General features: G+C 35.8%; 2 protein-coding genes across 4 annotated transcripts in view; both read right to left on the reverse strand.

The window, feature by feature from the left end:
• Window positions 1-585: 585 nt before the first annotated feature.
• On the reverse strand, window positions 586-16,463 carry LOC111707889 (chromatin assembly factor 1 subunit A-B). Its single transcript, XM_023481072.1, has 21 exons — window positions 16,293-16,463; window positions 15,507-15,626; window positions 14,702-14,998; window positions 14,448-14,600; window positions 14,134-14,384; window positions 13,753-13,853; window positions 12,580-12,755; window positions 11,851-12,279; window positions 11,634-11,734; window positions 10,055-10,138; window positions 9,385-9,493; window positions 8,425-8,586; window positions 5,389-5,493; window positions 5,200-5,292; window positions 4,581-4,651; window positions 4,079-4,164; window positions 3,463-3,714; window positions 3,071-3,237; window positions 2,115-2,697; window positions 1,450-1,680; window positions 586-851 (listed from the first exon to the last, which is right to left on the reverse strand). The coding sequence occupies exons 1-20, from the start codon at window positions 16,461-16,463 to the stop codon at window positions 1,619-1,621; spliced, it is 3,573 nt and encodes a 1,190-aa protein (XP_023336840.1). The 3' UTR covers window positions 586-851; window positions 1,450-1,618.
• Window positions 16,464-21,131: 4,668 nt separating this feature from the next.
• LOC111707883 (uncharacterized) overlaps window positions 21,132-23,441 on the reverse strand; it is a 15,365-nt gene continuing 13,055 nt past the window's right edge. The window contains exons 23-26 of one of the 3 annotated variants that reach the window (XR_002766548.1): window positions 22,021-22,074; window positions 21,831-21,894; window positions 21,571-21,755; window positions 21,132-21,245 (exon numbers count right to left, since the gene is read on the reverse strand). Coding sequence is in view for 1 of the 3 variants with exons in the window: in XM_023481065.1 (XP_023336833.1) it covers window positions 21,726-21,755; window positions 21,831-21,894; window positions 22,021-22,074 (148 nt within the window). In the remaining 2 variants the exon portion in view is untranslated. Of the gene's footprint in view, window positions 21,756-21,830; window positions 21,895-22,020; window positions 22,075-23,441 lie in introns of all 3 variants that reach the window. The other 2 variants (XR_002766547.1, XM_023481065.1) reach the window with 2 other exon arrangements.

Consider the following 23,441-nt stretch of genomic DNA (forward strand, 5'->3'; position numbering starts at 1 on the left):
TAGAACTTGAAGAGGGAGGAGCAGAAGTGTTTACCACTTATCATAACAAGAAATAGTATCCTACTCATCCTGAAATTTCCATGCCCGATTGGCAATCATAAACTTGAGTATAGTTCCTGTGCTGATTTTTTCACAATAAATCCTACTTAAAGATAGAATAAGATGGATAAGGGTAAAGTGTGTTAAAATATATTTGAGTGAAAATTTCTAAAATAAATAAACTGCAAAAAGTCCTTAATATCTAAAACAGAATATGGAAAAAGCATTCAAAACTATTCACCAACTGTCATGATTCGTGGGACACCCTGTATATCCCTTTTAGATTTTATGTGAAATTCTTTTTTTATATACATATTTGATATATATTATATATTTCATTTGATAAATGTTAAAAACGGGTGAACCCATCAGGCCCATTAGCAAAATTGAAAATAATGTCTGAAAAAATGTCAATTGTTAAATATCTGTTGTTTTTCTTAGTCTTCTTATCGACTTCTCTTCTCAGCAAGAACACATAAACTTCTGAATATTTCTGAACACGTATTTCATTTGGAAATCCGCCATTTCTCACGTAAAAAAGTACAATTTGAACTTATCGTATTTATTCAATCTGAAGCATACAAATAATATAAAACTAAACGGACAGGGTTTTCTGGAAAACTGGGAACGATCATTTACAATTTTAAAATGCTTTCAGGAAGAGTTTTGCTTATACATTTTAGCGACTTAAATATTCATATTCTATTTACAAGTTCTTTGTACAAAGTTCTTTTCTAGGTCTACAGGAAGTAGATAAGTTTGGGGATTAAAAAAATGTGGTCTGCCTTTGTTAATAAAAAAATGTATCAAAACTTAAAGGGAGTGACCGACAATGTAATTTATAGGATTTATTTGAGACATATAAAACGTTTTAATGATGTATAATTACTAACTTTGAGCTCAAAACTTCCGCGAGTTTTTTTAAATCATTAAATTACATTAAAAAAAATGTTTTAAAAATCTTCAGTATACTAATTATGATGGTTTGGAACATATTTCTCAATTGATATTTTCCCCATCAAATCATTGTTAGAATCAGTTATTTATATGTGAATTTGTTCGCAAATTTCTTCAAATTCTTCCAATGTCTTCTTTTCAATAATAATTCCAGGATATCTACAGAAACTTTTTTGAGAACCATCAGACATTAAAGAAACCAATAACTGAAAATGATTACTTATTGCTATTCCTAATCAACTATTAAGTCGACTGTAGTATTTTTGCTACATTTCTAATCGTTGTTGTTGAATAATATTTTAAAACGCGATTCTCAATATCATCCCTCACAAATTAACAATCTATGAGGATCTTAAAGATTTAAAGATTGAATTTGCGAAACAAATTAATATGCACAGTAAAAACGTCTCATAAGCCTCAAATGATTCCTAAAATATTTCTCCACAATACTACATTCTCAGTTTAATTGCCGTTCACTCCCTTTAATATCTAGTGTCTTTCAACTTGTGGTAGATTGAGGGCCTCTTAATAAAACCCTCAAAACATATAATTGTTTGAGATATATCTTGATTTCTTAAAGCGACTCATGTTTTTTGGGATTCCCGTATTCTATAAATGTGGATTAGTCCAGGGTGATACAATCATCATCATCTCCAGGTTTACCTACAGAGGTCACAGTCACACCTACAATATACATAACTTTAAATTTTAATAAATTACAAAAATGTCAAACTTCGACATTTATGATGCCACTATAATTTATCCGTAATCAAACTTTTTTTGTTATTCTTTATTGTTATGAATATGGAATCCATATTCATAATCTGGAGTTGGTGTGTTCAATGCCTATACACACAGATGCAGTGGTACAACAAGAACACTGTAGAATATTTGTTTAAATCTTTCTAATTTGTATTTATTAAGAAATATCGTAGAGAATTTTGTTCATGGCACATTGGCACATTTAAGAAAATTAGCTTAGTTACAAAACAACATTTCACTATTAAAGAAAAAAGATGACAATCAATTAATTATTTTTGGATTCCAATGAATAAAGAAAATATATCATGAAATGTACAAATTACAATTCTGAAATTTTATAAAGATTTTTTTAATACCTTGCAGGTTTTTCAGCTGACTAAAAGCTCCGGTCACAGTTGTAACGGGTTGGGCTCCAGCCTTTGGCTTTGGAGCTTTTCTAAAGGCGATTGGAGCAGCAGAAGCAAACTTGTTCTGAGCAGCAGGAGCTGCAGCTTTAGGCGGAGTCTCTAAAGCAAAGCTTTTGACACAAAGAGGAGATTTACCTAGAGTCGTCTTAATAGTATTGGGAGTCTTTCTTGGTTGAATCCTGTTTACAGGTTTAGATCCTTGGGCTCGCTTTACTGTTATCATATTGACCGGCGTATTCTTGGACTGGTTCGGGTTTTCACTCAGTTGACCGACACTGGACGGAGTCAGTTTTCTGCGCTTGGCACTAGGTGGAGTTAGGTTTGCTCTAGATAGGTTTTGAGCTCTCTCCTCCTCGGTGAGAACCTTGGTGAACTTGGTGATGAGTGAGGCGGGGTTGGGTGAGTTTATCCTGGACTGTACGGGCGAGGAAGGACGACTTGATGCTACATCTTCAGATGGTGCTGATGATTTAGCATTCGGTTGTTCCAGGATATAATTCCAGGTATTGGTTTCAGTCTGCTCTAATCCAACCTGACACAAAGTAAATATTGATTTCATAATGATGATAATGATAATAGTAACTGAAGCCAACCATTATTCGTCGATAATCCGACTTGTACTTCAATCCACTCAAAATATATATTTCAGGGAGGGATTTGGAAGAGAAAAATAAAAAAGTGCACATAATAAGACAAGTTTTGTCTCTTATTTTTATTTGTATCTAAAGATTTAACAAAGTTCATCAAAATGATAATATTGGCAATATAAATTTTAAGAAACGGTGTGAACTTTTATAGAGTTGGATGTCTAATACAAACCAATGCTTAATGTATTAGGTTAAACAACACATTAACAACATGAGAGGAATTTCATGTTTTTAATTTATAATTTAATTTATAACTACCTTGTTCCTAATCTCTTCTTTAACCAACCAGAACCTGCCTGTCCTACCCTTCAGCTTCTTATATTCAGCTATCTCCTGGATCTTATCAACTATCCTTCTCTTAGATATCAGTTGGGTAGCAGGAGTACTTGGAGTACCTCCCACATCATCCACTCCACCAGCATCGACTACAAAAATATCTATATTATACTAGGAGCACTAGGAGTGCTTGATGTACTAAGAGTAGTTGGAGTACTAGGAGTACCATCAACATCATCTACTCCGCCAGCATCAACTTAATTTCAAGTATTTACTATTTGCGAATTATCGATCTGTCAGATCCGTTTTTTGTTTTAGAAAATCAAGAGGTTTCAAGTCGATAGTTTCATAAATGTTGCATTTTTGTTAAATACCTCCACACTTCTTATTCCAGAACTCGATGAACTCCTTGGCCAAGAAGATCTTGTTGTTGGAGTTGATGTGAAGGAGGCGGACCAGGTCAAACAGCGCATCCTCGGGGAACACCTTGGATACCTTGTTCTTTCCCTTCCCACTCCTGGTCTGGTCTCCTCCATCCTCCGCCAGAGGCTGAGGACTGGCTTGAGGCTGACTGAAGGAGGTTGCAATTGGCAGGTTGTTGTTACAACATGTGATAGCGGCATACCCTGAAAAGATTTTCTTCAATGTAAACAAAAAATGTCAAAAAGTTTGCTGGCACTCTGTAGATAATTACTAATCCGACTTACACTTTTTTCTTTTTTTATTTGGTTTTTTGAATCCAAATGGATCTATTACACAGAATGTTAACAAGGAATTATATAAATTCGAGTCAGCATTAAGAGAAACACAAAACGCGTGTCTCAGTAAAAATTCAAATAATCTAATGAAACCCTGGCAAGATATCACGGAATGCAGTGATTGCCTAAGGCTGCAGGTTCAATTCTTTTCGTTATATTCTCCTCGAAAAGTTTAAATACCTGTTCAGGTTCAATTCTTTTCGTTTATATTCTCATCGAAAAGTTTAAATACCTGATAGAATTTTAACTAGTTGTTGAGCCGCAGCGTTGGTATCTTTTTCCTCCATAGTATCCTCTTCCCAGTAACAACCCCACAATCTGAATTATAATTTCAAGTTACGTTAAGGAACATAAGGAAATGTAATCTGTAAAAGACCACAATGTGGACCCCCCAGGCCGCCGCGGGAAGTCACCTGTTCCGTAACAATATCAACCACTTTGTAGTTGACAAGTTATATAGTCTTGAACCATATTGAACAAAATTAGGCTATTTTTTTTATATTTTGAGCATAGATTAGATTAATATTGCTTCGTAAAAAAGTAACGTATCCGACCCTGATTAGTGGTTACTTGAAGACAAGCAACACTAATGTAAAGGCAGAACCATCCGACCATGGCGAGAAAAGATTCAATCAGAAAAATCAGAAAAGATTCCTTTTTCCTTTCCCTTCCCTTCCCCTCCTCTAGGGTCTTTGATTTCTTTTCTGGGGGGTTGTTAAAACTCCCCTCTATACCTTGGTTTAAGCTGCTGGGTTTTCTTCTTGTAATCAGCTTGGAACTCTTTCTCCTTCAGCTTCAGTTTCTCCTGGTTAAATCAAATATTTAATTAGCTAGAATAAAAAATAAAAAAAATAATATGCTAAGATGGAAATGAGTAAAAAAGTGACAAATCATAATGTCAAAATGTACAGTCGTCGTCGTATATATCAATAATGTGAATACGACTTTCGATTTCAAATTTTATTGCTTGTGCCAATCTAAAAAAGAACAGTGACAGAAACATGTAATCAGAGAGAAATTGTCAATATCCTTGTTTACTTGTAAACTTTTAATTAAAAAAATGCTTGTTAGGGATCAAAGCATTATTTATAATAAGTTGTCATCAGTGTATTAATATAATCGCCGACCAATAACTTTTAAAAAAGAAATAAAAGATGAAGGTGCAATGAATTGATTTGTATTGAATAAAAACCGTACAGGAAAAATGGTTAAACAGTTAAATATTTTGTAACACAATCTTATTTCTTATTATCTGAAAAAAAGTTTTTTGCATTCATTTTTTGTAATTTTTAAAATAAGTCTGAGGACTTGATATTCAACCCCCCCCTCCCACGTCTCAAAAATCTTCCCTACCTTCTCCTTCTCTGGATTGAAGATCTCATCCTCGTCCTTATCCTCCTCCTCATCGGACAAGTAGCCATGAGGAACAAAGAACTCATTGTCAACCTGAAACATTTATTTGAAACATTTTATTTGTTAGAACACAAAACGTATTTCATAAATATTCAAGTATTCACTACAGTTCCTTTAATCGGTTTTTACCTCATAATCGTCTTCCTCTTCCTTCTCATCCTCCGCATCACTCAGAGATTCACCCTCACCCTCATCCTCCCAATCCTCGTCACTGTCATACTCATAATCAAACACCTGGATAATAAACGTTGATCAGCTTTATCACCCAAAATTGTAAATAAGAAAGACGAAGTAGTAGATAATTATTTCATTGGATTTCCATATTTTTGGCAGCAACCATGTTTCTTTCAATTGGCAAATATTTTTCAAGGAAAATTAAAAAATTTAAAAAATTTAAAATCATTTATCAACTGGAATCAACTGGAAATATTTCCCCACTTAACTTTATGGATACTTTTATTTTCTCCAAATCATTGAGAAAATTCTTAACTTAAATTCTTAACACGGAAAAACAAATAAATAAGGGGGGGGGGCATAACACGTATTACTCTCCGGAAAATTTAAACAGTGTATAAACATAACTTAGCATTGTTCAGGAGGCTGATTTTTTGCATGCGAGCTTAAACTTATGTATATTACATGCATTTTTTGGTTTTGAACGGATCTGAGCAAAAGTGCGCGCGCAAGCGCGCTTTTTGTGAAAAAATACGACTTTTTTGACAGTAAATCAATCTTAACTTCATTAATTGCACTTGAACATTTATCCTGATAATCTTAAAAATATGCGCTCAAAAAATTCACCTTCAAAGCCTTAAATGTCCGCGCGCGCGCAATAAAAGAAAATATCTTTGAATACATATTTGCTAAGTTTGGTCTAAGTCAGAATAAAAGTATCATGAGATACATCAAACTATAGCAAAATTGGGACAAGGAATTCATTTCCGAGGCCAAAATAGACATTATGGGTCAACTTAGCTGAGATTTTACATGTTGTATGTCGATTTATAGGTAATTGGGCACGAGGAATTCATTTCTGGGGTCAACATAAATATTGGAGCATTCTGACCGGCGCGCTAGTAGCCGGCAATTACATAATGGGTAATCTTAGCACATATTTTACATGTTGTATGTCGATTTATAGGTAATTGGGCACCAGGAATTCATTTCTGGGTTCAAAAAAAATATTAGAGCATTCTAACCGGCGCGCTGGTAGCATGTAGTTTCATTATGGGTCATCTTAGCACAAATTTTACCTGTTGTATAGTCGATTTATATGTAATTGGGAAGAAGGAATCTTTTCTGAGGTCAAAATAAATATGGGAGCATTCTTACCGGCGCGCTAGTAGCTAACCATTACATTATGGGTCATCTTAGCACAGATTTTATGTCGATTTTTGGGTAATTGGGCACGAGGAGTTCATTTCCTGGGTAAAAACTTTTGTAAGACTACTCTGATCGACGCGCTAGCAGCCAGCAGTCACCTTCTGGGTCATCCTGTCATATGTTTTACATGTAGTATGTTGATTCTAGGGTACTAGACACAAGGGTTCTATTTCTTAGGTAAAAAATGAAGTATGAGGACTCTGATGAGCTCGCTCGCATCTTCAGATAAGTAGGATTTAGGATGGAGGAACACCATGGTTTTTTTTTAATAATCTAACAGACCACAGATGTTTTATTACATATATACCACATTCAACTTTGATACAAGAAAAAAATTGAACTGAAACTTGAATGCTTGTAATCCTTAAGATTATTTACGTTCCCAAAAAAGCAGTATCCTCAAAAAATTTTAAACGTGTACCAGGATGTTCAGGTTCCTCCATCCTAAATCCTACTTATCTGAAGGTACACTTCGATTCAATGTTTACACTGAACACATTTTACAGAAACATTTAGACATGTCGAATGTTCTTTACAGATAAAGGTTATCACATTTACTGGTTTGAACAAGTAGCAAATAAAGACATTTTCCATTTCAAACATGCATTGTTTCTTATGGTTTCTTTTTAGATTCTTGTGACCAAGATTCTTAAAATATGGTAACATATCAGTTTGAAGATGTTTTTTGGTATGTCATAGATTTTTGTTGCATAAACCAATGCTAGTTCAGATTTACTCCACGTAGATGGATTCCTCTGGTCTTATACCTAAACCCTGATATACAACCTGAACAAACTATGAAAAAATATGACAGGATGACCCAGAAGGTGGCTGCAGGCTGCTAGCGCGTCGTTCAATGTGGTCTTACCAAAGTTTTTACCCAAGAAATTAACTCCTCGTGCCCAATCGACATATAACATGTAAAATCTGTGCTAAAATGACCCATAATGTAATGGTTGCCAACTAGCGCGCCGGTCAAAAGGCTCCAATGTCTATTTTGACCTCGGAGATGTAATCCTTGTCCCAATTTTGCTAAAGTTTGTATTATGTCATGCTAGTTTTATTCTAACCTAACAAAAATCAGCCTCCTACAACATGTAAAATCTGTGCTAAGATAACTCAAAATGAAACTGCCGGCTACTAGCGCGCCGGTCAGAGTGCTATAATATTTATGTTGACCTCAGAAAATGAATTCCTCGTGCCCAATTACCTATAAATCGACATACAACATGTAAAATTTGAGATAAGTTGACCCATAATGTAACTGCCGGCTAATAGAGCGCCGGTCAGAAGGCTCCAATGTCTATTTTGACCTCGGAGATGAATTCCTTGTCCAAATTTTGCTATAATTTGATGTATCTCATGATACTTTTATTCTGACTTAGACCAAACTTAGCAAATAAGTATTCAAACATATTTTCTTTTATTGCGCGCGCGCGCGGACATTTAAGGCTTTGGAGGTGAATTTTTTGAGCGCATATTTTTTCAAGAGTACCAGGATAAATGTTTGAAGTTAAGATTGATTTACTGTCAAAAAAGTCGTATTTTTTTCACAAAAAGCGCGCGTGCGCGCGCACTCTTGCTCAGATCCGTTCAAAACCAAAAATGCACGTATTATACATAATTTTAAGCTCGCATGCAAAAAATCAGCCTCCTAGGACAATGCTAAGTTATGTTTATACACTGTTTAAATTTCCCGGAGAGTAATACGTGTTATGCCCCCCTTTTTTTCTTCAAGAAAATATTACCCCTGTTGTTAATGAATAGTTCTGTAAACCGAACCTGTGTATCTCTACCGAATGGTTTTCGTCCTGTAACAGCGGAGGACTGTTTACTCCAGGTACCCCAGTAAGCTGGACGCTGGTTCTCATGGAACTGGATTAGTTTAGCTCGTGGATTCTTCCCTACTCTACTCTGCAGTATCATCACTCCCTCATCCATATTCTAAAGTAACATCATTGATAACTTTATTTTCTCTTATAATAGTCAACTTATTCAACTAAGAACTTTTAACTAAGCTAATAACATTCCCTAGATTACGGAGCTTCCCAATAAAAATTTACGCAACTCAGTTAAGGGGTTCCTGAATTCTGATTGGACATTCAAACAAACAACTACTAGAGATATATATATATATATATATATATATATATATATATATAATTAATGCTGATATATTGACGTATAAATTGAAATAATAACATTGATAAAAAATAAAAATAATAATGTTGATAAATGGAGGGAAAAAGTATAACAATAAATGATAATAACAATGATAATTGATGACAATAACATTGATCGATTGATCTTCATTCAAGGGTTCATTGCAGCAAATTAAAACTGATCACTTCATTTTTTTGCACACCAAATTTTTTCTAAAAGACATCCGAGTTCACAAAACATTTAATAGTTTGGCCAAGATAGGTTAAGATGGGTTCAATAACCTAAGGTTGGGTTAGATTAAGTTAACTGGGAAGGATTAACCTACGGGTAGAATTTACTTAATAAAGGATAGGACGGTATGAGTAAAATCAATTGGAGATAAAAGAATTCTCAGTTTTTAAATTTATAAGAAATAAGAAATAAGAAATCTTCTTTCTTCCAGTTTATAAAGAGATCCTAGATAGATGTCCTTCCTTAATATACTGAAAGAAGCAGCTGTAGCCCGTAGCGCTCCACCGTGAAAGCGGTCTGGGGGATACATGTTGGGTTTAGTTTTAGATGTTAAGATGTTAAGTTTACCTCCAAATCCTCTTCTTCCTCCTCCTCGACTATCTCGATATCTGTATCCTCCTCAACCTTCTCCCAGGGCCAGGTCTTCCCTTGCTTCCCAGGGGTATGCTTTCCATCCCTACACAACAATATTTTATCCTTTCGTTCCCTGCACAACAATATTTTATCCTTTCCTTCCCTACACAACAATATTTTATCCTTTCCTTCCCTACACAACAATATTTTATCCTTTCCTTCCCTACACAACAATATTTTATCCTTTCCTTCCCTACACAACAATATTTTATCCTTTCCATCCCAACACAACAATATTTTATCCTTTCCTTCCCTACACAACAATATTTTATCCTTTCCATCCCTACACAACAATATTTTATCCTTTCCTTCCCTACACAACACTATTTAATCCTTTCCATCCCTACACAACAATATTTTATCCTTTCCTTCCCTACACAACACTATTTAATCCTTTCCATCCCTACACAACAATATTTTATCCTTTCCATCCCTACACAACAATATTTTATCCTTTCCTTCCCTACACAACAATATTTAATCCTTTCCTTCCCTACACAACAATATTTTATCCTTAGTATCCCCACCAAAAAACATTACATTTATCACTCAATAAATAAAAATAAAATCAGGCCTTAAATTCAAAAATAAAATTTTAAAATACCTGAGAAGCTTAACATAAAGACCATCAGGACCAACTGGTTCTTCGAGACTATCAATTCTTCCCATGGCTGCGACTGTATCATTCCTAAGAAAACATTTAAATTAAGAATTGTCAAGTTTGTTCAACGTGTTAAGATATATTCATGGAAAATAAGTACCCTTAGTTCCCTTTAAACCTGGTATCCTGAGACTAGGAAAATCCTAGGACCCCTTGAACCACGTTACTCTGATACTTGTGAAGTAATTCTCCATCTTCCAAATAGGAATGTTGAGAATATCTTGATTTCTTCATGTGTGGTCTGCTATAGATCAGATGTAGCTTTATTTTTTCTTAAATCAGCAACCACTCCATTCTCAATGATTCTTAGCATACAGTTGTTTAAACTGGATTGTATTTTTTGCATGTTTAACATCATAGGGTAAAGCATTCCATAGGTAAATAAATCTGTGCGAGAAAAAATTCTTCCTTATCTCCAGTTTAGCAACAGGATTAACAAGATTAAGACTGTCTTGATTTAACCTTGTGACTTGTTCTCTCAAACTAACAAATTTAAACCAGGTGTTCTTGTCAACATTGTCAAATCCATTGACTATCTTAAAAGTTTGAATCATGCCTGCTCTTTTTCTTCTATTCTCAAGTGTTTGAAGATTCAGCTCCTTGAGTTTTTCTTCATATGTTGATCCCTTTAATCCAGACACAAAGAAGAATGCTCTCATTTGTACTCTTTCTAAAACATCACAATCTGCTTTCGTCCATGGATTCCAGACACAGGATGCAAACTCGAGATGACAGCGAACATAATGTTTATAGAGTCTGATAAAGGCGATTTCTTGAACCCTGGTACCCTGAGAACCCTTTAACCGTGGTACCCTGAGACCCCTTGAACCCCAAACCTCCTTCATTTCTGGTCCCTCCAAAGGCCCAGACCCCATGAACCCTAGTACCCTGAGACCCCTTGAACCCTAGTACTCTAAGACCACTTGAGTCCTGGTACCATGAGACTCCTAAGGCCCAAGTACCATGAAATTGCTTGAACCTTAAGACTTCTTAAGCCCTGGTATAATACATTGAACCCAGAAACCCCTTGAATCCTAGTTCTCTGATAATCCTTGACCATTGAAACCCCTTGAACCCTAAAATCTGGTACGTACCCAAGTACCTTAATACCCCTTGAACCATAGTACCCCAAGATTCCTTGAACCACAGTACCCTAAGAACCCTTGAACCACAGTGCCACAAGACCCCTTGAACCACAGTACCCCAAGACCCCTTGAACCACAGTACCCCAAGACCCCTTGAACCACAGTACCCTAAGAACCATTGAACCATAGTACCCTTAGAACCATTGAACCATAGTACCCTAAATCCCCAGAACTCTGAGACTCCTATAATCCCGGTACCATTAGATTCCTTAAACTCTGGAACCCAGAGACCCATGTGGTTCATCTAGGATTTATCTGGGAGAAAACAAAAAGCCCTTTATTTAATGGAATTTTCCACATATTCAGTCTTACACCTGCCAGAAAACCTCTAGATGAACTCCCTGCCTAAAACCCTGAGACTCCTCGATTCCGGTTACCTGACTAGTGGTGCTAATCTCATATTCTTTTTGATCTGGAAAGGATTGAAAATGTTCTCCGTCACTTCTTCCATTTTCTCTTCGTCAGTAGGTTTTACCTCCTGAAGTTATTATATTTTAAAATCATATTACTCATTGTTATCGTTACTAGTTATCGTTATTGTTGTTCCTGTTGTCCTTAGTAGCATTATCATTTATATCAATTTCTTAAAATTACCTTAACAGCATCCTTTTTCACAAAAAATCCTTTAAAAGCTTGAGCTGCCTTTTTCTTTCTCTCTGCCTCCGCCTCCTCCGCCTTGGTCTTCTCCTCGTCTTTTTTCTTCTGCTCCGCCTCCTTCTCCTCCTTCTTCTTCAACCTTTCTACCTCCTTCTCCTTCTTTTCCTTTTCCTTCTCACGCTCTTTTTCCTTTCTCTGTAGTTCCTTATCAATTCGTTCAATTTCCTTCCTACGCTTTTCTTTCGATTTTTCTTCCTCCTTTTCCAGTCTTTCCTTTTCCTTTTGAGCTTTCAGCGCCAGTCTCTTCTTCTCCTTCTCCTCCTTGTCCTCCTCGGCCTTCTTCCTTCTCTTCTCCTGCAGGGCCAGCTGCTTAGGGGTCAGCTTCCTAAGACTGGAAGGGGTTACTTCTTCTCCAGAGGTCATAACCTAGATCGGAGAATAAATTTAATGAATCACAAGAAGAAGTTAAACTATGTCGATTAATTTGAACCACATCTTACTAACTTAAACCCGCACACACGAGCACTTAGGTACATTAACAACTTCTTGAAATTCATTAATTTTGGTCGCAGGGTTCGTTAGTTTCTTGTCATGATTATATTTCATTTCAAGGCATGTTAAATTTATTTTCTCGTTGGTAGGTATGGAGTTCGGAGAAAAAAATTTGAGAAATTAAGATTTATTTCTCCCGCATACAAAGTTTTCTTGCAGAAATGAATCAATTACCTTTTTAGCACTCTTAGATTTGAGAGCTGGAGTTGTGAATGGAGTCCCTACAGATCCGGAAGTAGGAGTACCTACAGATCCTAAAGTAGGAGTACCTAGAGGTCCTGGAGTAGGAGTACCTACAGATCCTGAAGTGGGAGTACCTACAGGTCCTGAAGTAGGAGTATCTACAGATCCTGAAATAGGAGTAATAACTGATCTTGTGTACCCATATATCCTGGAGTAGATACAGTTTCAACTTAGGTTTCCAGTTTAGGCCCAAAAATAATTTTTGAAATCAAGTAAAAAACCCTTTAATGGGAAAAATTTAGATAATTTAGAAACTCAATTGAAATTAAATATTAAAAAAGGGTTCGATATTGGGAGAACATTTTTCTCCTCTCAGTTTAGCAAAATAATATATTTTTAAAATATTACAGGGTGTATATTTCCTCGAAAAATAATCCCCCCCCCCTTGAAAATTATTTTTAATTCCACACTAGTGATACATCTTTGAGAGGAATGGGAACAATTGTTTAAAGTTTTTTTCCGCTGAATTAGGGAAAATATATGAATTTTTGGGTAAAAAGTAACAAAAAGAATGAAGAAACTTGCCTTTTAATGTCCAAATTTTCCTTTTTATCATCAAAAAATCACCCCCCCCTTCCCCTAAATTCTGAATTATATCATTAGATATTAGCTTTTCTCCTTTTAGTTCTGAAGTTTTTGGTTTTAGGGAATCCTCTAAAGCCTTGTATTACCTGGAGTGGAATCCACCTTGCTTAAAGGAGTACCAGGTTCGTCCTTCTAGTAAATCCAGATATTTATCAAAATAATTCAATCAAGGGTTGGAGTAAATAACAGCAAAAGCACTACAGAAGTAATTTAAATTATCTTTTAAAGTTTGTCTTAACAATGAACAAGAAATCCTTATATGCCTTGCTAAAAAATGATTATTTACAAATGTGGTTTCTCTAGACATTGAGGAAATTAACAGAAAACTATTGCATTACATGAATTTTCCTGAAGTTTCTCCAGATCAGCTTCTAAGCTCTGTATTTTCTGCTTTAACTCGTGAGCCTTAATAAATATTTATACTATATTTTTCAGAACTTGGTATATATTTCTTTAAATGTCATTTACCACCCAAGACCCATTCTCTTTCGAAACCCCATTATTAACCATATAACCCACCACTGGAGTTAAAAACATCATCCTCTTTGACTGCCTCCTCCATATCCATGTTTAGTTCCATAATCTTTACTCGGATTTTAGTCAGCGCTATCTTCTTTGCCCTGCAACAATCTTCAATCAATTCTGATCAATTTTGAAAAAAAAATCATTACAATAAAATCCATCTTGGTGGAAATATTGAAAAACGTGACAGGAAAACAAAACAAAAAACAATCATCAAAGAATCTGTATGTGTTCTCATCTTAATTTCTCATAATATATTATCAGAATGCAGATACTTAATACTTATACACAGGATGACATGCGAAATGCTTTTTAGATGAAACTTGGAAGAGCATAAGAACATAAATTCTAACAATTGCAAATACCCTAAAATCTCACCGTATACTTGCAGGAGTTTCAGGGGTTCCCTGGCCGCCAGGAGTTTTCAGTCCTTGCACCTTCTTGTTCACAGGAGTTGATACTAAAGCAATGTTTGCAGATGTATTAACCGCAACAACGTCATCATCAATCTTAAGTTTCTCAATTGTAGAATCATCAATTTTGGATTCAATAGTTTTGGACTCATCACTCATAGATTCATTAGTCTCGAACTCATCAGGCTTTGAATCGTCAGTTTTTATTTCTTCAACCTAAATAATAATTTCAATCATAAATTTGAAAAGGAGTGCATGAGTATTTTTTTTCTATTCTACCTTCTCGTCTACGCTGTTCTTCGGGGCTTTTTGTTTCATGATCTTCGCTGATTTTTTGTCTCCTTTTTCAAGAACCTTTTTCTCCTTCTCAACATCTTCTTTCACTTCAATAATCTCAATTTCATCATCATTGGTTGCAGCAGTCTCAGTTTTCTGCAAGCATTTGATGGATTAGAAAAAAAAAATTTCAATGGCGATTAATTTCTCGATTGTTAAAATTAGTTTCCATTCTTAGTTTCCTTTAAGTAAAATACCTTAGATTTAGAAGGAATTGTTCCGGGTTTCATTTTAACCAAGAATTTAGCCAATGGATTAGCTTTGGGTGCAGTCTTGGAGTCAGATTTGGGAGTCTTTGCTCCATTGTTTGAGGATTTAGTTCCCTTGGGGGTTTTGAGTTCGGTGACTGTTTCAGGTTTGGTGGGTTCCGGCTCCAGGTTGGGTTTCTCCTCAGATTTGGTGGATTCCGACACTGGTTTAGGTTTCTTGTGTTTCTTCTCATCTTTAGGTGTAACTAAACTCTCTATTTTATTTGTGTGGCCCTCTCCAGGATTCTAAACATGGATTTATTAAAAATAATAAAACGAAAAACATAAATTCACATCACTTCTGACTTCAATGTCATATTTTTTAAAGCACCAATTTCTTTACAGAAACGTTTGCAGTTTAAAACTTAAATCTAAAAAAAGTTAACACCTTAATCCTATTTTTAATCTTTACTTGCTTTTGAACAGGGTTTCGAGAAGTTACTAAAACTTAGGTTGAAGGGTTATAAAAAATCTAAATTCTTAACCAAAGAGAATTTTTTTGCTTTTTTTAACACATCACAGAACATTAGTGGGGAATTGATATAAGGGGGTATTTAATGCAGGTACTTCAGGGGAACAGGGGAAGGATTTAGAAATTATGTACTGCTGAGTGTACTGTAGATTTTTATTCCTTAAAAATACTCCAAAACAAATCAAATCAAATCATGAATAATCGGGAAAGCTTTAGGCGCCATTAAACATCCATTAAAAATACTGCAAACTCAATGGGACACTCTTGTTTTAAATTGATTACCTTCTCCATCTCTTGTTGGTGGAACTTAGCCCAGTCCTCCGTCATGCTTGTATCCTCACCATCCCCCTCCCTCTCATCTCCAGTCAGGAGCTCAATATCAGAGTCAGTATCCGCCTTCTTCTACAAACAGATGAAGAGTTAGGAAATTAGGAGAGTTGAACTGGACTCAACTTGATGATGTTACAAGGTTTGTATATTTTCATGGAAAAAAATTCTTTAAATCCTTCAAATCCCGTTTTTTTTCCAGGGATTAAAGGTTTTTAATATATGAGGTCAAAAATGTTTCAAGTTAATGATGTTTTATTTTTAATTCCGAATAATTATTTAAAATTTAAATTAGTTAAACAAGAAGTAAAAGGTAATTAGAAAGGCAGGACTGAAGATTTTTGGTAAACCTAGACAAAGGGAGAAAAAGAGGAAAAAAGTCAAGATCAGCAAGTCCCTGAAAAAACTTAAGGACAGGCAAAAGTGGTTGGAAAAGTCGACCAAGAGATTAACAATATCTAAAGCGGCACGGAGATTGGCCGGCGCAATCTGGAACGAAGAGGAGGAACAAAAACTGAGTGAGAAATTAATGCAATTGCATGACATGTCCGACAAATGCAGGGCTCAGAGTCTAGATGATAAAATGAAGAGGCGGAATGAGTTAAGGATGAAAACTTTACTAAAATCTGAACAGTTCTGGGCCTTGCTGAAGAAGGTAATGAAACAAATGTCGTCTTTGAGTTCAGTAGAGGATGCGGATGGACAATTAGTGACAAACAGGAAGCTGATACTTATACTTACTTGAATACTTGTAGATTTGTCATCAGAGTTCCAGATAAAAGTAGTAGTTCTACTTGAACTTGGAAAAATAAATAGGGGACAGAAATCTTTGACTTCAAAGGAGAGCAGCTGGTCATAACAGCTTATGCAGTGCATCATGAGGACCACGGAGAGTGGATTAGGAAAGATCATAATGGCACAAAGCTTGAATCGGAAGTGTGTGCTCCAATATCAGAAAGATTTATTCAAAACCTGGTAAATAGCCACAAGGAAAGAGAGCACCAGGTGTAGATGAGATACCAACCAGATTATATAAAAATGCGTCAGAACTATTTAATAAGAGGCTAAATGAGTTGGTTAATGAGTGCCTGGAGTCAGGAGAGACGCCTGAGTGCCTGAATACTTGTCACTTGTAGACAAGAAAGAAGCATCACTTAAAACCTCAAATAAGCGACCAATAATAGTCTCCAGCTTAAAATTAAGTGTAATCACCAAAACACTCAACCATAGAATGTTGAAGATTTGTGAGAGAGAAAACCTGTTTGGAGATTCAATATGGATTCAGACCAGGGAGGTCAAACACAGATTGTACATTCCTTTTGTTGGCTGCAGTAAGGAAAGCTAAGAAACGGAAGTACAGGATATCAGTAGCATTCTGTGACCTCCAGAAGGCATACGACTCAATAGATTGTGACTCTATAAGGAACTAGAGTGCAGCGGATTTGGGGGCAAAGTGTTACAGGATGGTGCAGTCAACGTATTATAATGATAACGCTGTAATTAAGTTAAGCCGAGGTTTGTCTGCCCCGGTCTGGTTTACATGTGGAGTTAAGCAAGGATGTGCCCTATCACCATTGTTATTTGCATTATTTATTGCTGGACTAGGGATCCGGTTGGAAGAGACAAAATTATGGATCGAAATTGGTGGAGTGCATTTGACCGGACTATTCTTCACAGATGATTTGATAATGATGTCCAAAACTCCAATCAGAGGAATGTGCTACTTACTAGGGCAACTAAACCAGTTCTGTACAAGTATGAATATGGGTCTGTCAGTAAGTAAATCTTTTGTCCTCACCACAGGGGATCAGGGTAAGAAATAGAGAATTGGGGACTCGGAGGATACACTGGAAGATTCCTTAGTTGCTAAATACCTAGGAGTCAACATTCAACTGCGAGGCAGGTGTATTTTAAACAGGGAAAAAGATGAAGTGTCGTCGGCGCAGGTATGCCCATTCAATCATGAGCCTAACTAGAGCAGAGTTGGACAGGTCAAGAGTTGCAAAAGAACAACAGAGGCTCTGGAAAAGATCCAGGTGGAATTGGAAACTTCATACTGCAGGTTCCCAGGTCAACCTCGAAAGTATCCACATGGACAGAGGTAGGACTCATGCCCATGAAGTATAGAATCTGGTTGAGAAAGGCCAGATATTATTGGAGGGCGATTAACAAGAAACAAGATCCTATTCTTACTGAATGTCTCAAGGAAGCAATGGAGAACCCAGAGGAGGATGAGTGGGCCAGGGACATCAAGGAAATTGAAGAGGCTATTGAGGCCAACATCTCAGATCTAAATCTTAAGCAGCTGCATGAGAAATTTAACGATATGGCCATTAAAAACGTCCTAGATGCCAAGCGTGAACACAGTTCACTCCAATCTCAACCACAACCTCGAGAATGGTTCTAACTGCAGGATCATGTAAATCACTCTAGGCTGAGTAAAATCATAAACATGGCCAGGTCTGGCAATCTTCAACTAGGAAATTATATGATAAATAAGTATGGAAACCAGTGGAAGTTGTGTCCAGTATGTAGTGCAAATGGCCCAGATGTTAGGCTAAATGAAGCGCACATGATACTCGAATGCCCAGCAACGAATGAGGAGAGAAAGAAGGCTGGACCAGTTAACTATATACAGCAGTACCCGGGGAAGGCCAACAATTACATCCTGAGACGATACCTGGGACAGGATGGATGTGGGAGACTGAAACTGCTAAACCGGGCTCGTGACATACATACTATAGTAGAGAGATGGATGATTCGAACCCAACATCTGTGAGGTGAGAAATTATATCAATTTATCAAATACAGGGGAGTAATAATTGAACAAAGTAATATTTAAAAAGAAGATTAGTTGCCAGACCAATATATTTCCTTAATAAATTTTATTGAAATTGCGATTGGAAACGATTTTACACAGAAATAAACTACCCTCAACACTGGGCCTGTGTCCCAAGAGGGGGTGGGTGGGTTGGTGAATGTCAACCTGAGGATTTGGCTTACTCAGGTTCCCGAAAATCCCTACACCCGGTGCGCTTATATCCAGGGTTTAAATTAGGACATCCCCTAAGCAATTAACAAACAGACGACCCCAGAAATGGTTGCACACGTATCGTGAGGGGAAGTACTGATGGGTGTGACTTCCTTGGGCACCAGAACATCCCCAGAAGTGTTTTTTAATAATAATAATAATACAAACCTCAGAATTCTTCTTTTCCTTTTTCCCATTCTTCTTGAACGCTAACTTCACTCGACCTTTCATAGTCTCAGGACGCTCCTATACAAACATATATCTTTTAAAAAAAAGTAGATTATTCAGATGCCCTTTAATTAATCTTAGTCTTTAGCAACTGCTCCAAGAAAAACATTATTTCGAAATGTATTATGAAGCTCATTCAAAAAAAGATAAGTTGTTTTATTCATTTCTCTTATAATGAAGTAGTTTCTTGATTTTGAGTTTTATTTTAAATCTAAGATTTTGAACTATACAGCGTACACTTTACAATGCAATACTGTACTTAAATACAGTCTTGTTTATACTGTACAGTGTACATACCTGAACAGAATCCTCATCTAACTGTACAACTTCAACTTCAGGTTTAGCTTTCTTATCTTTTACAGTTCTCTTGCACACTACAGTAGTAATAAAACCATGATTAATAATATCTTCGAAAACTCTTTTTAAAGTGAAAGAAGAAATTTCATTCAAAAGAATACAAGTCTGAATTAGTTAATTTATGAATGGTGATTAACTTATTTTAAGAATGAAAATAATCCGAAGAACTTGAGAAGAGAGAAAAGAATTATACAGGAAAAGTTTGGAAACATTATTTTAGAATAAACTGGTGCTAATGAAACATACTACTATCTACAGTACACCCCTCCTAGCTTACCATTTTCCTTGAGTTCTCCAACCTTGGATTCAGATTTAGATTTACTATTATTCTCCAGGGTAGAGTCTAGATACAAACAATCCATTAATTAATAAATAATGCAACAATGCAGGATAATTTTGACATTTTAAGGCTATTTAAAAACATTGAAAGGATTTACTCAATACAAAGTATTATGTGTACTGTGTATTTTAGAAACATTTAAAGGATTTACTCAATACAAAGTATTATGTGTACTGTGTATTTTAGAAACATATAAAGGATTTACTCACTATAAAGTAGTATGTGTACTGTGTATTTTAGAAACATTTAAAGGATTTACTCACTATAAAGTAGTTTTCAAAATAAGATGAAACATTGATCTATATTTAGAAGGTTTCAATCAATTATGTTTTTAATTTTAATCAAAATAAGAATGAATTGTTTTCCTTTTACATATTCTGCGCCAACTTCCTCATACTCAACCAGTTTTTCTATTTTACTCGTCTAAATATCGAAAAACATAAGTTAAAGATCAATTTTGAATTTTTATATTTTTCAGATCTAGCCTTGCAACCCAATTCTGCGTGGAAACGAAATTTCCCGTGTAAACCAAGCTAAGAATATTCCAGTGGTTTAACGAGTTTTGCAATCAAAACTAGAAGAAAATAGATCCAGGGGGTTCAAAACCCAGACAAACAGAAATTTCTATTTAAAATTTATAGATTCAATAAAAACAATCTTAATACTATTATAACCAGTTTAAAGCAGAACAAAGGTTTTTGATGAAGTCTCTAAACTAAAGTTTTGGTAAGTTGTAACTTGTTAAACTCGAATAATGTGCCCTGATTTTTTTCTTAAGAAATTTTACATATCTGAAACCCTGGAGCTTTCTTATTAATTATGTGTGTAATAAAGACACTTTGAAAAATGCTTTTACTCAGAATTTCTTCTGGTAAATTTAAAACTAAAAACAGACAACTTTACTTCAGCTTAACACTGGTTATTAAAATAATTGGTTTTTTTTGTTTTTTTTTGTTCCTTTGGTTCCGGAGTAGCGGCTGCAGCATCTGAGAGTTTTCTCTTCCTTTGCACTTCTTCACCTTCAGCTGAACAAATACACTGTTCAAGGGCAAGGATAAAAACTTTTGAATTGTTAATCCTTGAAACAATAATTTTACTCGTATCCTTTGTTGAAGGATTAAATTATTTACTCGTGGATATCCCATGGTCGGAACCCAAGCAATAGTGGCTTTAAATTTAAATACTTTGCCATAAAATTTAAAAATTGCCACAGTTAATATCGAGATCAAGCATTCCATATTTTTACTATCTTACACTTAAGTATCGGCATTAGGATTTCCTAGTAGATACAAGGAAAACAGAACACCATTTAAATATATTGCTTTTAAAGGGACATTCAACGTTTTAAATTCTAGTTTCAAAATTGTGCCCTTTTAAACTTTGTCAAAGAAAAGACGGAGATATTTACATCATTCAGGGATTTTGTAAAGTCATTATGTCCAAATGTCTTATATTTGAGCACAAAACTGATAAAATAAAATGAGTGATTTTTTATATTTTTTTGAAGAAACTTACTTGACTGTTTGTTAACTGGAGCGAAGGGAAGTCTGGCTTGTTTCATCTTTTTCCCCGGAGGTGTAAGAACACTAGCCGACTCCTCTACCATATTTATTTTATAATTATCTGAAATATTTGTTAATTTGAGAGGCAGATAAACAGGTCTATTGTGGCAAACTTCTCAAGGTTTAAGGGACTGTCAACGTAATTTCCAGTGATCCTCTGTCCTCCAATCCGCTCACTTTAAATATTTTTGAGAAAAACTTGGGAAAATATTCTTGTTTTCCTGATTACAAATTGATAATTTACCGTAAACATAATTTGCGGATTTAAACAGCAGTCAAAAAGAAGGCAGTTGAAAGGAAGGATAGAAATATTTTCCTCACATCTATACAGATTAGTTTAAGGGGGAAATTAAGGTTTACCCAATGAGTAATTGAAGTATATGGAGGAGGGGGAAATAAAAGTTTACCCAATGAGTAATTGAAGTATATGGAGGAGGGGGAAATAAAGGTTTACCCAATGAGTAATTGAAGTATATGGAGGAGGGGGAAATAAAGGTTTACCCAATGAGTAATTGAAGTATATGGAGGAGGACAGCCTTTAGAGCAAGTAGTGTTGAACTGAACAACTATATCCTGCTTCAGTCACATATTTTTATTTGTACGAAATAGAAATCACAGGTCTAGGTTTTCAAAGTTTGTCAAAACTTCAAAATACTTCAAGCATTTCTTAACTTTTGTACTTCCGCCTGAAATATAAAAAATAAAATAATTTCTTTTAAAATAATAAATTATGGTAATTTTCTAAAGTTTTTTTTAGTTACCTTGATCACGTTTTCAACATTTGATCTTGCAACATCGAGCATCATTTTACTGGTTGTGTCCCCACTATAATTTAATTTTATAAATAAATTTAAAGAAAAAATAAAAATAATAATATAAAATATGAGATCAGAAAAATGTTCATAAAATTTTATTTTCACAAATATTTCGCAACCAGTAACGTAAAAATACCTTGCGGCTCCACCCAGTAGCTGACAGATCTTTATAAGAGTTGTAAAACATCGCCTAAAAAGTATTTGGAAATTTAGAGAAAACGAGCTGTAGTTGAGCTAGATTCACCTATTTGAACTATTTTATACAACACAGGGACTTTCCGGGTATATTCCTAGAGAACGATTTTTGGACTACCCCCCCCCCATCAATTTTGTACATGGATCTTACAGAAAGTGTCTCAACTTAACTTAACCAGAAAGTGTCTCAACTTAACCTAACCCGTGGCCGCAGCGCTCGGCCCCTAGCCCATCCTAGCCGCAGCGCTCGGCCCAGAAAGTGTCTTAACTAACCTAACCCGTGGCCGCAGCGCTCGGCCCCCTAGCCCATCCTAGCCGCAGCGCTCGGCCCAGAAAGTGTCTTAACTAACCTAACACGTGGCCGCAGCGCTCGGCCCCCTAGCCCATCCTAGCCGCAGCGCTCGGCCCAGAAAGTGTCTTAACTAACCTAACACGTGGCCGCAGCGCTCGGCCCCCTAGCCCATCCTAGCCGCAGCGCTCGGCCCAGAAAGTGTCTTAACTAACCTAACCCGTGGCCGCAGCGCTCGGCCCAGAAAGTGTCTTAACCTAACCTAACCCTAAATAATGCTAAATAAATGCTTATCTGGTCATGTACAAAATTGATAGGAGGGGGGGGGGTCCAAAAATCGTATACTAGGAAATTACCGGGCAAAATTTGTTCACTAGGACAGACCCACTTTTCGTATATAGTTCAACTACTCCTTGATATTTATTAATTTCTACATCTATTTATTAATTTCTATATGTCTTGAGGTTTTCATTTCATTTGGATTCGCAAAATCCAAGAAAAGAATTACAGGAAGACGACATAAATGGACATCGATTATCCTTACAAATCCTTTAAAAAGTAGTTATTCCTTCGATAACAAAAAAAAAATACGCAACAATTACTTGGACCGGAAAAATATCTACGTAAGCTGGTAAGCTGTGTGCTCTGTGGAAGAAGCGGAGTTACTGAACTCTCGGCTCGGGTGTTAGGGATAGTTTAGAAGTTTTCTATTTCGTCATTAAACAAGGACGGGTAGAATCTGATTGACCTTATAGGTCTACACATGATACGCCTAAACTAAAAACTTGACTGAATAAAAAAAAATGTCATATTGCACAAAAAAATTCAATTTTATTTAAATAAAGTAATTTCTTTTTCAAAATATAAAATTTTTTTATACGCAGAATTCACTTTAAGGGAGTGACCGGCAATAGGAGCGGGGGAAGGCAGGCGGCCATGAGCCACCACTATTTCCCCTTCCGGGCCACATATTAGCTTTTTTCTCTTCCGGCAGCCATGAGCCACCACTATTTCCCCTTCCGGGCCACCACATTTGACTCTTCCGGGCAAAACTACTTTTTTAAATGGTATAT

Source organism: Eurytemora carolleeae, unplaced genomic scaffold (assembly GCF_000591075.1).
Source record: "Eurytemora carolleeae unplaced genomic scaffold, Eaff_2.0 scaffold801, whole genome shotgun sequence".
NCBI lineage: Eukaryota > Metazoa > Arthropoda > Copepoda > Calanoida > Temoridae > Eurytemora > Eurytemora carolleeae.

Bases quoted from the DNA above. Each gene is read 5' to 3' on its own strand.
- LOC111707889 (XM_023481072.1), bottom strand. From the start codon at position 16,463: ATGATCTTTCCTAATCCACTCTCCGTGGTCCTCATGATGCACTGCATA. The intron at 12,280-12,579 runs GTAATTGATTCA...TCTCCGATCTAG, and splicing joins AATCTAAGAGTGCTAAAAAG to GTTATGACCTCTGGAGAAGA. The intron at 4,165-4,580 runs GTATAGAGGGGA...ATTATAATTCAG, and splicing joins ACCCAGCAGCTTAAACCAAG to ATTGTGGGGTTGTTACTGGG.